This window comes from Macaca nemestrina, chromosome 12, assembly GCF_043159975.1.
Source record: "Macaca nemestrina isolate mMacNem1 chromosome 12, mMacNem.hap1, whole genome shotgun sequence".
NCBI lineage: Eukaryota > Metazoa > Chordata > Mammalia > Primates > Cercopithecidae > Macaca > Macaca nemestrina.
In genome coordinates, this window is record NC_092136.1 from 85,660,421 (window position 1) to 85,676,239 (window position 15,819).

At 35.2% G+C, this 15,819-nt stretch overlaps 1 protein-coding gene across 3 annotated transcripts in view; it reads left to right on the forward strand.

The window, feature by feature from the left end:
- The window catches only part of LOC105468859 (embryonic ectoderm development), a 35,170-nt gene extending 21,968 nt beyond the window's left edge, over positions 1-13,202 (forward strand). Inside the window, exons 8-13 of one of the 3 annotated variants that reach the window (XM_011719322.2) lie at positions 123-256; positions 2,497-2,602; positions 4,124-4,198; positions 11,450-11,608; positions 12,389-12,462; positions 12,862-13,202. In XM_011719322.2, the coding sequence (XP_011717624.1) occupies positions 123-256; positions 2,497-2,602; positions 4,124-4,198; positions 11,450-11,608; positions 12,389-12,462; positions 12,862-12,988 (675 nt within the window). In that variant the 3' untranslated portion in view covers positions 12,989-13,202. Of the gene's footprint in view, positions 1-122; positions 257-2,496; positions 2,603-4,123; positions 4,199-11,449; positions 11,609-12,388; positions 12,467-12,861 lie in introns of those variants that run through there. The other 2 variants (XM_011719323.3, XM_071075933.1) reach the window with 2 other exon arrangements.
- The last annotated feature ends 2,617 nt before the right edge of the window (positions 13,203-15,819 follow it).

The window sequence follows — 15,819 nt, forward strand, 5'->3', positions numbered from 1 at the left end:
CCAAAATGTAGTTTGTATTGTGATGTGAAATACAGTTTTCACCATGTTGCATATTAGGTGAAAATTGGATAAATATAATTTGGAACTGTAATTTATATAAAACTTTTTGGTTTTACATACAGGATTATGATCTTTTGGGTGAAAAAATAATGTCCTGTGGTATGGATCACTCTCTTAAACTTTGGAGGATCAATTCGAAGAGAATGATGAATGCAATTAAGGAATCTTATGATTATAATCCAAATAAAACTAACAGGTAACAGTTGTGGTATTTAAAACAATTTTGTTTTGTGCTGTTGAATATATGTTTTATTTTTTCTCAAAAGTGCTATATAAGCCCCAACATTGAGTTCAGAAGATCGTCTTTTAACTTTAAGGCATAATTTACATGCCATAAAATTCACCCCTTTAAGAAGTCCTTTATTTGCAGTGTTTGTGACTTACTTTTCAAAATCCCCTTTAAATTGTGTTGTCATCTTAACTTAGTAGCACATTTTACTTATTTCTATTTTGGTATGCATATGCTTGGCCTTTTAAGTTAGAAATGTGAAAGTTTTAAGTCACTTAAGCTTATTATGGACTAGGGAGAGTAAAGGACACTTTAGAATAATGTTAACATTTTTTAAATGATACTAATTCTAATTCAGGATGGTAAACCACAGTTTTAAACAATGGAGTTCTTAGCTCTAATTCATGATAATGCTTTTCTCTAAATGATGCTCACTTCATTAAATGGAGAGAATTCAAATGCAGGAGCCTCACTTCATGGTAGTATAGGTTGGGGAATTTTGCAGTTTTCTTAGTATGTTTTTGAAATGTCTCAATTCTTAATGCAGTAACTGTCTTTAGAATCTTACCAGGCTGTCATTAACACTTTCACTGTAAACGTTGTATGTCTGCATGTTAACTTTGTTGGTACTTTTGTTTTAGCAAAGATCTAGAGTTCATTTTCTGGTTATCAAGCCAGATTGTTAATCGATTATTAAATTTGTAAGCATCAGTAAATATTTCAATGCACTAACATTCATCAGACATAAGTGCCCTCTAAGAATTATTAAAAGTTTTACCTTTCCCCTTTAAAACACCAGGAACTAGTAGTACAATGTTAAATTTATATTTTTAGATTATTTTCTAGGTATCTGGAATAAATACAAACTATATTTCACAGTTTTCAAAAAATAACAGTTGTACTTTTTTTTTTTTGAGAGAGAGAGGCCATACAATTATAATCTGTACTTGGCAGAAAACCAATTAATATAATTATAGCAGAATTAAGAATTTATATAAGATCATTAATAACATTTTAATGTTTTAACAAAATATCCCAGAATTTGCATTGGAAAGATTGTTTTGAGTTGATGGAATCCAAAGTGCTTTTTTACATATCTGAGGGAAAAGGTAAAGAGAGGACATATGAATTGCCTAAGACAACTAATTCAGGGCATATTATACTTATACAGCTATTTCTGATTTAAAACTGAGTATATTAGGAATGTTAACTATACTGTTAATTAAATAACTCCAGAATTAGTAGCAGCTTGTTTTGCTTTTTTCTCACAGATATCTCTAATGAAAACAATGGTGCCATTTAGTTTCCTAAATACAGAAATTATTTGGAAAAGTCCTAGGAAATTTTATTTTGTTTTTTTTTTTTATTTTTTTGAGACGGAGTTTCGCTCTTGTTGCCCAGGCTGGAGTGCAGTGGCACAATCTTGGCTTACTGCAACCTCTGCCTCCCAGTTTCAAGAGATTCTCCTGCCTCGGCCTCCCAAGTAGCTGGATTACAGGCACCTGCCACCACGCCTGGCTAATAAATTTTTTTTTGTATTTTTAGTAGAAATGGGGTTTCACCATATTGGGTAGGGTGGTCTTGAACTCCTGACCTCAGATGATCCACCTGCCTCGGCCTCCCAAAGTGCTGGGATTACAGGCGTAAGCCACCACACTCGGCCCCACTTAAGAAATTTTAAATTAGTAAGGTATCATTTTCAGAAATTATTGCTCAAGGCAGGACTCTAGAATTATCTTTAGCAGACTTTGGAATGATGTTTAGTTGTTCCTGGAAAGATGGCTGTCTTTTGAAATAGTGTAGGTATGTTGACTTTCATAGACTATTAATGCTTAATTTTAAGGACTGAGTAGGTAGCTTAGCATATTTTCTGTGAGAAACTGATCAGGCCTTTATTGGTTAGGGTACCCAGAATTGAAGTGATTAATTTTGGATTATATATAGTAAAAGGCAGGAAACTACAATGTTTATAAACGAAGTATCTATCATAAGACAAAAATAAAATTTGTTAATAATGGGGAAAAATAAAAGTGGAATGAGACTTTAGCTTTCAATAAATAGATAAGGTGGTTGGTTATGTAGGAACACAGAGGAATTAATAGTCTTACATTTTGTTTTTCCAAGTTTTATAAATCCAAAAATGAAAAAGAATATGATTCTACTATAATTTTTTCTTTTAACTTTTTACATTTCCATTCTTCCTTCAGGCCATTTATTTCTCAGAAAATCCATTTTCCTGATTTTTCTACCAGAGACATACATAGGAATTATGTTGATTGTGTGCGATGGTTAGGCGATTTGATACTTTCTAAGGTATGGTAACTGCAGTTAAGCTGTACTTCCATCGTGTGTGTGTGTGCGTGTATGTGTGTGTGTTGGAACTTGGCAGGGAGCAGTTTATGTAGTTTATTAAATTGAATGGCAGATGGGAAATTGCCTTTTTTAAAGTCTCATATTTTGATATATTTAGAAACTTGTTTTAAGAATAAAACATGCCATTGAAATACAATTCTTTGTGCTCCAGTAAGATGAGTATAGTTTTATAAGGTGATAGTGTTCTGTGATACTCAGTATTATTACAAGATAACTGGTAACTAAAGCCAACAGAATTGGCTTTTGTTTTTATTTTTTTGTATCTCTGTGACTATTTTAGTAAAATTTTATTTACAAAAACAGGTGCCTGGAGTTGGCTTATGGGCTGTAGTTTGCCAATCCCTGCTCCTGTTGATGGATTTATACAGATGCTCCTCGATTTATGATGGGATTACATTGTGATAAACCCATCATAAGTTGAAAATGCATTTAATACACATAACCTACTGATTATCAGCTTAGCCCAGCCTACCTTAAATGTGCTCAGAATTAGCCTACAGATTGGGCAAAATTATCTAACACAAAGCCTGTTTTATAATAAAGCATTGAACATCTCACATACTGCATACTGCTAGCCCAGGAAAAGATCAAAATTCCAAATTCCAAATACTTCAAAATTGCAGCTGTTTTGTACCATTTTGGTAAAGTTGAAAAATTGTAAATCAGACCATTGTAAGTCAGGGACCATCTAGGTGTGTGTCTGGGTGTGTGTGTGTGTGTGTGTGTGTCTGTATTTTTTTGTAGCTGATAATTTAGAGAAGCTGTTGGTGATATTACATGAGCATTTAGGATTATCACATTTGGTGAAATTGCTGTCCAGCTTCTTTTCTTGATGTGAATTTCAGGCCACTTCACATTTTCTTGGGCAGAGCCTGATTTACTTTTTTCTTGGCTTTATGTGTAAACTGTTTTTTTTTCTTTTTTCTTTAAACTTTTGACCTTCAAATAACTTGATTCATAGGATGTTTCAAAGATTGTTCAGAGAGGTCCCATATGATCTTTATCCAGAATCCAAAGTTTATATCTTATATAACTGTAATACAGTATCAAATCCAGAAAATTGACACTGGTACAATGTGTGTGTATAGTTTTATGTCATTTTATCACGTGAATTTTGTCATTTCAAGAATGGTACAGTTTGGGACCTTTTAAGATTGTTTTTTTCCACTCAGACCCTTGAGATCCATCCAAGTTGTTGCCTGTATCAGTAGTTTGCCATTTTTATTGCTGAGTAGTATCCCATGGTATGGATTATCATAGTTTATTTAACTATCTATGGTAGGAGGTTTTGGTCGTTTCCAGTTTTGGGCTATTGCAAATAAAGCTGCTAATCAACAGTTGTGTCCAGGTTTTTGTGTGGACTTAAGTTTTCATTTCTCTGGGTAAATGCCTAGGAGGGCAATTGCTGGGTCATGGTTAAGTTTGTTTAGTTTTTTAAGAAACTGCCAAACTATTTTCCAGAGTGGCCGTGCCATTTTACATTCCCACCAGCAATGTATGAGAGATCCAGTGTCTCCGAATCTTCGCCAGCATTTGGTATTGTCATTATTTTTTATTTTAGCTGTTCTGATAGGTGTGTAGTGATATCTCATCGTGGTCTTAATTTGCATTTCCCTGATGGCTAGTGATGTTGAACATCTTTTTCATGTGCTTATTTACCATTTGTATATCCTTTTTGGTGATGTCTCTTCATATCTTTTGCTCATTTTCTAATTGGATTGGTTTTTTGTTGTGTTGTTTTTTGTTTTTTTTTTTTTACTGTTGAGTTTTGAGAATTTGAATATATTCTAATATGAATCCTGTATCAGATACATAGTTTGCAAATATTTTCTTTCAGTCTGTGGCTTGTCTTTTCATCCTCTTTAATAGGGTCTTTCACAGAGCAAATGTTTTTAATTTTTATTAAATCCAGTATATTGATTTTTTAAAATTATTTTATGGATTATGCTTTTGATGTTGTGCGTAAGAACTCCTTACCAAGCCATAGACCTTAAAGATTTTCTCCCGTGTTCTCTTGTAAAAGTTTTATACTGCTAGTTTTACATTGAATATGTAATCCATTTTGAGTTGATTTCCTTATGAAGGTGTGAGGTTTAGGTTGAAGTTCCTTTTTCCCCTATAGATACTCAATTGTTTCATCAGCATTTGTTGAAAGACTGTTCTTCCGCCATTGAATTGCTTTTGCACCTCTATCAGAAATTGTTTGGCTATACTCGCGTGGGGCTGTTTCTGATTTTCTTGTTCTGTTTCATTGATCTGTATATTTGCCCCTCCACCAGTACTACATACACAGTCCTCATTATTGTAGCTCTATAATTTTTCTTGGACTCTAATAGATTTCTCCCATCTTTATTTTTTTCATAATTGTTTTGAGCTATCCTAATTCCTTTGCCTTTCTGTGTGTACATTTTAGAAAAATGTTTTCTACATTTATAAAAATCTTGCGGGCAGTTTTTTTGAGGAGAAGTTTTTGAGTGGAATTGTATTAAACCTGTATATATAATTTTGAGGAGAACTAATACTGTGCTGAGTCTTCTAATCCACGACTGTGGTATGTCTCTTCATTTATTTACATCTTCTTTGACTTTTATCATCAGCATTTTATAGTTTTTAGCATATGAGTCCTGTTTTTGCTGTATTAGATTTATACCTAAGTATTTTTTAAGCAATTTATAAATCGTATATTATTTTCAATTTTTATGTGTTCATAACTAATATATAGAAATATAATTGATTTTTGCATATTGATCTTGAATCTTGTGCCCTAGCTAGACTACGTATTCAAGGTGTGTTTTGTGATTTTTCTCTGTAGACTATCATGTGATCTGCAAATAAGGACAGTTTTATTTCTTCCTTTGTGATCTATATGCCTTTTCTTTTTTTGCCTTATTGCACTGGTAAACTTTCAGTCCTGTGTTGAATAGCATTGTTAGGAACAGATATTCTTGACTTGTCATTCAGTCTTTCACAATTAAGCATATTAGGGTTTTTTGTTGTTGTTTTGTTTTGTAGGTATTCTCTATCAAGTTGGAAAGTTGAGAACTGTTTCCTGTTCCTAAATTTTTGAGCGCTTTTTCATGACTGGTGTTTTGTCAGATGCATTTTCTTCATCAGTTTATATGATCATGTGGTTTATCTGCTGTTGCCTGTTAATATAGTGGATTATATTGATTGGTTTTTTGAATATTGACCCAGCCTTGGAACCCTGGAATACATTCCTACTTGATCATCCTGTGTAATTTTTTGTATTGCTGAGTTCTGTTTGCTAATATTTTGTTAAGGACTTTTGTGTCTGTATTCATGAGGTGTGATACTGGTCTGAACTTTTTTTTTGGTACTGTTTTTTTCCGGTTTTGGTATTAGTAATACTGACTTTATAAAACAGATTGGCAAATGACCTGTTTCCCATTTTCCAGAAGAGATTGTGCAAAATTAGTGTGACTTTGTTTTTTTCGAAACAGAGTCTTGCTCTGTTGTGCATCCTAGAGTGCAGTGGTGCAGTCTCAGCTCACTGCAACCCCCCACCTCCTGGGTTCAAGTGATTCTCGTGCCTCAGCCTCCTGAGTAGCTTGGATTACAGGCGTGAGTCACTCACCTGCTAGTGTTACTTTTTAATGAAGTCCATTAACTTAATGGTTATAGGGCTGTTCAAATTAACTACTTCATTTCGGGTCATACTGGGTGAGCTATAGTAGTTTGTGCTGTTTGAGGAATCGGTACATTCCATCTAAGGTAAAATCTATGTATACAGAGTTGTTTGTAATATTCCCTTATTATCCTTTCAACATCTGCTAGGTCTGTAGTGATAGCCCGTTTCTTTCTCTTTTTTTGAGACAGGGTCTTACTGTGGCTGTGGTGCAACTGGCTGTGGTGCTCACTGCAGCCTCGACCTCCCAAGCAATCCGCTCACCTCTGCCTCCTGAGTAGCTGGGACTATAGGCGTGGGCCACCATGCCTGGCTAATTTTAAAAAAAAAATTTTTGTAGAGATGAAGTCTTGCTGTGTTGCCAGGGCTGGTCTCATTTTTGAAATTGCCAGTTTCATTTTTGAAATTGGCAGTGTAGGTCTTTTTTTGGGTCAGTCTTGCTAGAAGTTGGTGAATTTTATTGATCTTTTCAAAGAACTAGCTTTTTACTGTTTGTTTTCTGTTGTAAATGTTATTTATATCTTCCCTTTTGTTTGCTATTGGTTTATGTTGCTCAACTTTTATCAGTTTCTTAAGATGGTAGCTTAGGTTGTTGAGTTTTTGAGAATTTGTTTTATGGCTCTATTTTAGATATGTTTGATGGGAACTTGAAAAGAGTATGTGTTCTGTTGGGTGGAATATTGTATAAGTGTTTATTAGATACTATTGATTGATGATGATGTTGAATTCTTCTATATCCTTGTTTGTTCTCTGTCTACTGTTTTATCAACCATTGAGAGACAGGTGTTGAAATCTTCAGTTACAATGTGGATTTTTCTCTTTCTCCTTTCAGTACTGTCATGTTTTGCAGTTCTGTTGTTGGTGCATTCTACATTTAGTATTGCTATGTCTTTGGAATTGACTCTTTTTTCATTACATCATCTTTTTTCAAACTTTTACTTTTAATCTATGTATATTATCATTGAGTAAGTTTCTTGTAGATGATATAGTTGGGTCATATATTTTTAAAATATATTCTGCCTATGTCTTTTAACTGGTGTGTTTAGACCATTTATATTTAAGCCTTAATATCAGTTATTATTTTAAGTCTGCCATTTTTCTTTTTGTTTTTTTCATTTCTCTCTGAGTTTTTTCCCCTCTAACTTTCTGGGTTATGTGAATGGTTTTTAGAATTCCATTTTTATTTATCTATATTAACTCATTTGTCTACTGTATTATCAGCATTTTACAATATATTTTTTTTCTTCAGAAATAAGATCTTGCTCAGTCACCCAGGCTGGAGTGCAGTGGCACAGTCTTAGCTCTCTGAAGCCTGAAACTCCTGGCCTCAAGCAATCCTCCTGCTTCAGCCTCCCGAGTAGCTAGGACTATGGGCATGCACCACCACACTTAGCTAATTTCTTTAATTTTTGTAGAGGTGGGGATCTTGCTATGTCCCTCAGGCTGGTCTTAAACTCCTGGCCTGAAGTGATTCCCCTGCGTTGGCCTCCCAAAGCCCTGGGATTACAGACACAAGCCATTTAAGTGAAATTTAGAATGCTTCCTTCCCTTTACATCACTTCATTCTTCTCCATTTATAATTGTCTTAAATATTTATTTATATTTGAGAACCATATCAGTTTTTTTGTTCTTCAACCATCAAACACAATTTAGAAAACCCAAAAGGAAAAGGAGAGTATTGTATTGACTCACTTTGCATTTTCTGTTGTTCTTCCTTACTGATAAATTCAAATCTTCTTAATTTTTTGTTTCGAAAACTTTCTTTAACCATTCTTTTAGAGCAGGTCTGCTGTTAACAGATTCTCCTATTTTTTCTTTATCTGAGCATGGCCTCATTTCTTCTTTATTTCTGAGGGATATATTCACTGAATATAGGATTCTGGCTTCACAGTTACTTTCTTTCAACACTTGACAAATGTTTTTGCTCCCTCTTTGGCCTCCATAGTTTCTGATGAGAAATCTGCTGTTGCTGGAATTGTTTGTCCTTTTTAGGTAAGATGTTCTTTCTGTCTTAATGCTTTCAGGATTGTTTTCTTTGCCTTTAGTTTTCAGATTGAGCAGGAGTGTATTTAGTTTGAGGTTTGAGTGTGATATGACTTGATGTGGATTTCTCTGGGTTTGTCTTGTTTGGGGTTCACTGACATTCTTGAATCTGTAGTAGATTGATGTTTTGTCCCAGGTTTGGAAAGTTTTCAGCCATTACTCAAATTGTTTTTCAGCCCTGCTCTCTTCCCTCATTTTGGGACTCTGATTATATGAATGTTAGATCGTTTGTTTGGTCCCCAGGACTGTCTTTTTTCTTTTTTCTTTTTGTTTAGATTGGGTAATTTCTATTGTACTGTCTTTAAATTTACTGACTCTTGACCCTCTCCTCTTTTGGTATTGAACCCATCAATTGAGTTTTTTATTTGGGTTATAATAGTATATTTTAGTTATAAAACTTCCAGTTCATTCTAAGTATGTTTGTGTTCATTGAAGCATTTTTATATTCCTGCCTTAAATCTATGTCAGATCTGACATCCGTGTTATCTCAGTGTTGATATCTGTTGATTATCTTTTTAAAGCTGATTTTTGTCTTTCTAAAGTTGATTTTTATGATTCTTGGTATGAAGAGTGATTTTTGATTGAAACCTGGGTATTTTGGGTATTACGAGACTCTGGACCTTATTTAGATCTTCTCTTACAGCAGGCTTTCTCTGATACCTTTTCATCTGGGGAAGGGAGGCGAATTGTGTTGTGACAGGTTGGGGTGGAAGTCCAGGTTCCCCACTCGGTTGACTTGGTGTTGGTGCTTCATTACTGCTCAGTGGGGGTGGGAGTTAAGGCTCTCCGTAGGCCTCAGCTGATACCACTCTAGCTGGGAAGGGCCAGGATGCCTAATTACTGCCCCCCTAGTGGTCTCCATTGACACTGTGGGTAGTTGGTGGCTTTACCAGTGAGTGGCTATGAATGTCCTAACTCGATTAGGCCTCCTCTGATACCACCCTAGCCCGAGAGGAGGAGGGTCACCCCATTGCTATAAGAGGTATGGGGAGAGTCATGGGATAGGCACTTGGGGTGCTTAGTTACAACCTGAGCATGGGTTTTTCACTGGGCTTTTGCTGGTTCAAGTGGAGATGGGTCCACAGATTTTTCTAGGGTGTTTGGCTGGAGTAGAGCATTGTCATCTGAAAATTTTGTCTTGTTAGGCTGCTACATTTTTTGGTTCCTTGGCTAGAAAGGGTAGGCTTTTGTTGTTGTTGTTTTTGTTGTCTTCACTCATTAGCATTTCTGAGTTGCTGCCTTCTCTCGCATCCAGTCTGGTATACATAAGGCAAAAGAAAACCCAGGAAACTCAACAGTTATCGTTATGTTCCAAGGTTTCTAACTTGCTTGCCTTTTCTCTACCTTTCCAAGTCTTATGTTTGCTTTGTGTATGATACTCAGACTTTTAAGCAGACGGATAGGAAAAAATACATCTGCTCTATTGTTCCAGCAGCAGAAGTAAAAAGCCATTAGGTTTTTTAAATTTCTGCTCTTAGAACTTAGATCTCTGGAAAGGATTTCTGAATTTTAGGTGGTAGGCTGAACTGGAATATATTGGTGGTCTCAAATCTGACTCTGCATTGGAATCACTAGGAGAATGTTAGAAAAATAGATTTCCTAGACCTCACCTTAAGAAATTCTAAATCTGGCACAAGGCCCTGGGAATTGGTAGTTCTAAAAAGCTCTTAGTACATGATTTTGAAGTGCAGCCATCCATTAGCTCTGGCAACATCTTTTTACCTCACTTTAGTTGTTCCATCTAGGGACTCCAGTACTTAAAAATTCTTTACCGGTGCAGTTAGTAAGAAGCACTTGAAGAGCTTTTTTATAGTTCTTCTGCTTTGGCCTTTCTCTTAGAGACTGAATCAGTAGGGGCTGAGATGAGTCTTTCGAGAAAACTCCATAGACTATTGATCCAATTTTGCATTTAGCCAAGAGTCATCACACTAGGTGGTTTCTAAGGTCCTTTACAGTTAAAAACTTGAATAACAGATGTCATATAGCACTAGGATTTAAAAAGTCTAAATAAAAAAGGTAGAGAAGAAAAAAGAATGTGTTGTCTCCTCCCTAATCTTCAAGTGGCCATACTATTAAATTATTTAAATGCCTGTGAACCCCACAGGGCTGCCACCTGTGACTATATTATGTAGGCTGTCCAGTAAAATTCTAGGGGCACTGTTCACTTACACGAGGATTTCTGAATCCTGGTGCTATTTAGTTTAGGCCAGATAATTCCTTTTTTGAAGGGGGTTTCCTGTGCATTATAAGATGTTTAGTAGCATCTCTGGCCTCTACTCATTAGAGCACAGACACATTGCCAAATGTCCCTTAGTGGGCAAGCTACTGACCTAGATAGTAATATGAATAGTGCCCACAGTTTTGCAATTTTTTCTCATTGTATTCTTTACTACTTACTGCTTAGGTGTGTGCATACAAATTTGATTTTATAGGATAGGAAAAGTATAAGTTTGAAGCCTATTTCAATCCTGTCCCCATATCAGTGTCTTGATGTTAAACAACTGCTTTACTTGCCTTCAATTGCCCTATTTATAACCTGAGTTCTAAGGCCATTTATGTGAGTTCATCAAATTTCCTAAGATACCTGTTGAGTATCTACTGTGTGGCACAGATACTGGATGAAGGAATAATAGTTAATAAGGTAAAGGAAACCACCTGTGATTAGAATTGAAATGGGAAACTGCAAACTAGTGAAGTAAGCAAGAGCCAGATTAATGCCGGATTATGAAAAGCCATGTATTCTAATTCTGTATGTTTGTAATTATACCTTTGCTATAAAACACTTCAAGTCTCTGGGTGTCAGAGTATCTAGAGCTGAACTTGGTTTAACTTGGAAGAGAAATGTTGACTTCCAAAATGAATATTTCAGAAAATGTGATTCTTTTGTATTATCGAATTCTGTTGATAATCAGATTTCTTGTCCTTAAGTATGGGCATTGAGTGTAAATATAAATGAATGTACATCACTGTACTTGATAGAAGGATTAACCAGGTTCTAAGAGCTGTGAATTCCAAAACAATAGAAAAGCCTTGTTTTTACTTTGTAAGATTCAGTTCCACGTTAACATTTCTTTTTCTCATTTCTCTCTCTGTTTTAGTCTTGTGAAAATGCCATTGTGTGCTGGAAACCTGGCAAGATGGAAGATGATATAGATAAAATTAAACCCAGTGAGTCTAATGTGACTATTCTTGGGCGATTTGATTACAGCCAGTGTGACATTTGGTACATGAGGTTTTCTATGGATTTCTGGCAAAAGGTATCAACGTACTTTTACATTTTGAAATGATCTGACTTATGAAAGACCATTGTAATTCTAGCTTTTTCTGTTGTGTCCATGTTCTTTTTCCTTCACAAATCTACCCTGATGTTTTGTATTGATTACTTTGCCCTTTGATGTTATTCATCAAATACTTTGGTGTTACTCATTCTGCTTTTGTGGCTCTGCATATGATCTGCAGTGCTTACTTTAAATTAAATTGGCAGTTAGGTATCAATGGTGGAAATTAGGTATTTATGTTCCATAACATAAACATTACCATAACATTACTAAGACTTAATGTTTTAGTAATTAGATTGTCAATCTACGTATATAACTGTTCCCTAGAGAAAAATCAGGATAGAAGACAGACAAAATATTAGTTACCTAAAAATTTAAAGAAATATATTGTTAGGATTTTGTGGTAACAAATTACTTGGGTATTTATTTCCGTAAGAAAACTTTGGAAGAGCTTTCCACAGCTTTTGCTGTATTTCTTGAAGGCAGAAGAAAAAGTAAGTACCATGCTAACAACGTAAATTTGTAAGGCCCTTCATAAATTTGCAAAATGCCTTCTTACTTGCTCAAGACACTTGTGATGTATTAATTGGTCTTATTCATATTTACAAATCAGAAGTATAAGACCCAAAGAAATAGTCAAGAGCACAGAGGCTGGAACTGAGCTTTTTCTGAAACAAGAAAGCTGTCTGAGGATTCCTCCAGTGCTTTAGAACCTGGTAATTTTATTAATTTGATGTTTTTAAAAATATGTTTATACAGATGCTTGCATTGGGCAATCAAGTTGGCAAACTTTATGTTTGGGATTTAGAAGTAGAAGATCCTCATAAAGCCAAGTAAGTGTTTAGAAATTTCTGTTCAAAATTTCAGGCTTTTTCTCCACAATTGTATGCCTATGTAGAAAAGATCATTTATATTTGCAGTGCCATCCTTAAGTCATTTTTAACATTTACGGTTTTCAGAGTTGAAGTTATTTTTTATTCCAATAATTTTTTTCCTAAGTACCTTGGTGACAAGTTATTTCTCGTTTTTATACAAATTATATAGTGCTTGTTGAACTTAAAATATATCCAAATTTTATAAAATTTGAGACTGACTCTTAGTGAAGTAAATTCTGGTTTTAAATGCTTTTCATATGAGTTGGAACATCTGCTTATTTTCTAATCCACTGTTTTAGGGTAGACACTGACAACATTATGTGTGGTCTTTAACCTGTTGTCATGTTTTTTCCCTAGATGTACAACACTGACTCATCATAAATGTGGTGCTGCTATTCGACAAACCAGTTTTAGCAGGGATAGCAGCATTCTTATAGCTGTTTGTGATGATGCCAGTATTTGGCGCTGGGATCGACTTCGATAAAATACTTTTGCCTAATCAAAATTAGAGTGTGTTTGTTGTCTGTGTAAAATAGAATTAATGTATCTTGCTAGTAAGGGCACGTAGAGCATTTAGAGTTGTCTTTCAGCATTCAATCAGGCTGAGCTGAATGTAGTGATGTTTACATTGTTTACATTCTTTGTACTGTCTTCCTGCTCAGACTCTACTGCTTTTAATAAAAATTTATTTTTGTAAAGCTCTGTGTTTAGTTATTTTCATTGTGGTGAAAAAAAATTAAAAGTAATAAAATCATGCCTTATCTTTTTATAATGCTTGTTTTTTGTAGTTCTCTTAACCAGAGAAAGTTTTATAATACAGAGATTAAGTATAGGCTCTAGAACTAAACTGAATTCAAATCTTGGCTCTGCTACTACATGACCTTGGATAAACAACTTCTCAATGCTTGGTTCCTTGTGTATAAAACAGAGATAATACTACTTGCCTCAGGGTTATTGTGAGGATCAAATGATTCGTTATGTGTGAGGCAGTTAGAACAGTATTGACATATAATAAGCCCTAAATATATTTTAAGTGTTTATAATTATTGGAGATTATATTTCCTATGGTTTTATATTTTTTAATGTTTTCTTATGTAATGGTTTCATAAGTAATACTTAAAATTCTACAGAGTTAGAACCTATGATAATGTTTAACTGTAACCTTTCTTCATAGTTTAAAAAAATATTATTGCCGTTAGATTTGCAACTAGGCCATTGGTAACCTTACAGGAGATGTCATTAGAGCAAAGGAGGAGAGGATATAGAAGCTTAAATTCAATGGGTTGGATCATGAAAGAGATGGCAAGTATGTTCATGTAGTGAATTGTTGCCCCTTTTCTAGAAAGTTGTTACTGGCTAAGAGAGATTAAGTAGATTGAGATCATAAGGTTGGGAATAGTTGGTTATTTTGTCCCCAACATAAGGCACATTGCATTTATTTGTGGGCAAAAATTCCCTAAAGAGTGAAGACCAAGATCACATGTGGAGGGTTTAATTTGAAGCAGAGGAGTGAAGAAAGCCTGAATGATCATAAAGCTAAGGTTGGAGGTGAAATGAGGCGAGCCAGAGAAAAATACAAAATACTGAATTTTGTCAGGTTTTTAAGAAGATTCCTGAACCTTGTTTCTATAAATATGTGTATTTTTAAAGTTTGGTTTTGATATCTTGTACAGTATTTGAAACACTGCCCCTTCTTGAGCTATCTCTGAAGATTTTTACTTCCCTGGTAATAGTATAATGCTTAAGTCTGAGTAAACAGGAAAACTAACTGCCTTTTACTGTCTGCGTCCAATGGACCCTTCAATTGTTTTTTAGAAATTTAAATAGGAACTTTAAGAAGTAAACCTTTATAGCAAGTAAATTCTTATGTACAAACATCAAAAGACAAGGAATACTGGCATAGCCTTTTAGCAAAATGAGATTTCCTAGGTTCTTCTTGCAAAATACTGCATGATGAAATCCTTCCTGTTGCGTGATTAACTAGGTGAGAATGTCATCTTTCCTTTTGGTTCTTAGAAATGTATTATTCACTACTCCATTCTTGAGGTTAGTTTTATTTTTGGAGACAATCTCACTCTTTTGCCCAGTATGGAGTGTAGTGGTGCTGTCTCAGGTCTCGCTGCAACCTCTGCCTCCCAGGCTCAAGTGATTCTCGTGCCTCAGCCTCCCAAGTAGCTTGGATTACGGGTGTGTGCCACCATGCCCAGCTAATTTTTGTATTTTTAGTAGAGACGGAGTTTCACCATGTTGGCTAGGCTAGAATATCGAGTGTTATAAAGTTAGTGCAGATGGGCTGGGTGCGGTGGCTCAACGCCTGTAATCCCAGCACTTTGGGAGGCGTGGGTGGGTGGATCACGAGGTCAGGAAATTGAGACCATCCTGGCTAACACAGTGAAACCCAGTCTCTACTAAAAATACAAAAAAAAAAAAAAAAAAAAAATTAGGCGTGGTGGCAGGCGCCTGTAGTCCCAGCTGCTTGGGAGGCTGAAGCAGGAGAATGACGTGAACCCAGGAGGTGGAGCTTGCAGTGAGCCGAGATCGTGCCACTACATTCCAGCCTGGGCAACAGAGCCAGACTCTGTCTAAAAAAAAAAAAAAAGTGCAGATAATAAAAGGTCTAGGAGTGAACTCACAGGCCAGTTATCAGCCACATTCTTTATACTCTTATTTTTGCCCTCTCCCCTTTCCCTGAAATACTGAGGAAGTAACATCTCTTTTCCTAATGGATGCTATCCAGAGGGCCCCAGTCACCAGTTATCTCATTAGCCTACGAAACATTCTTTTCACTCAAGTGATCTCAAGGTTCTTAGAAGTTGTATCAGGAAATGTAAATCAAGAAGAAATTATATTCTCAAGGTTCTTAGAAGTTGTATCAGGAAATGGAAATCAAGAAGAAATTGTTTTTAATTGACAATTGTATATATTTATAGGGTACAATGTGATGCTTTATACATGTATACAATGTAGAATGAGCAAATTGGGTTAATATATCCATCACTTTGTTCCTCAAAGGAAAAGCCTCCAACTTTTCACTATTGAGTATGATGTTAGTTATTGGCTTGTCACACATGGCCTTTATTGGGTTGAGGAACATTCATTCCTTCTATACCTATTTTGTTGGGGGTTATCATGAAAGGGTGTTGAATTTTGTCAAATGCTTTTTCTGCATCTATTGAGATAATGTACAGTTTTTGTCCTTCATTCTGTTCATATGGTGAATCACATTTATTAATGTGCATATGTTCAAACATCCTTGCTTCCCAGGGATAAATCTCACGTAGTCATGGCAGATGATTCTTTTAATGTATTGCTGAA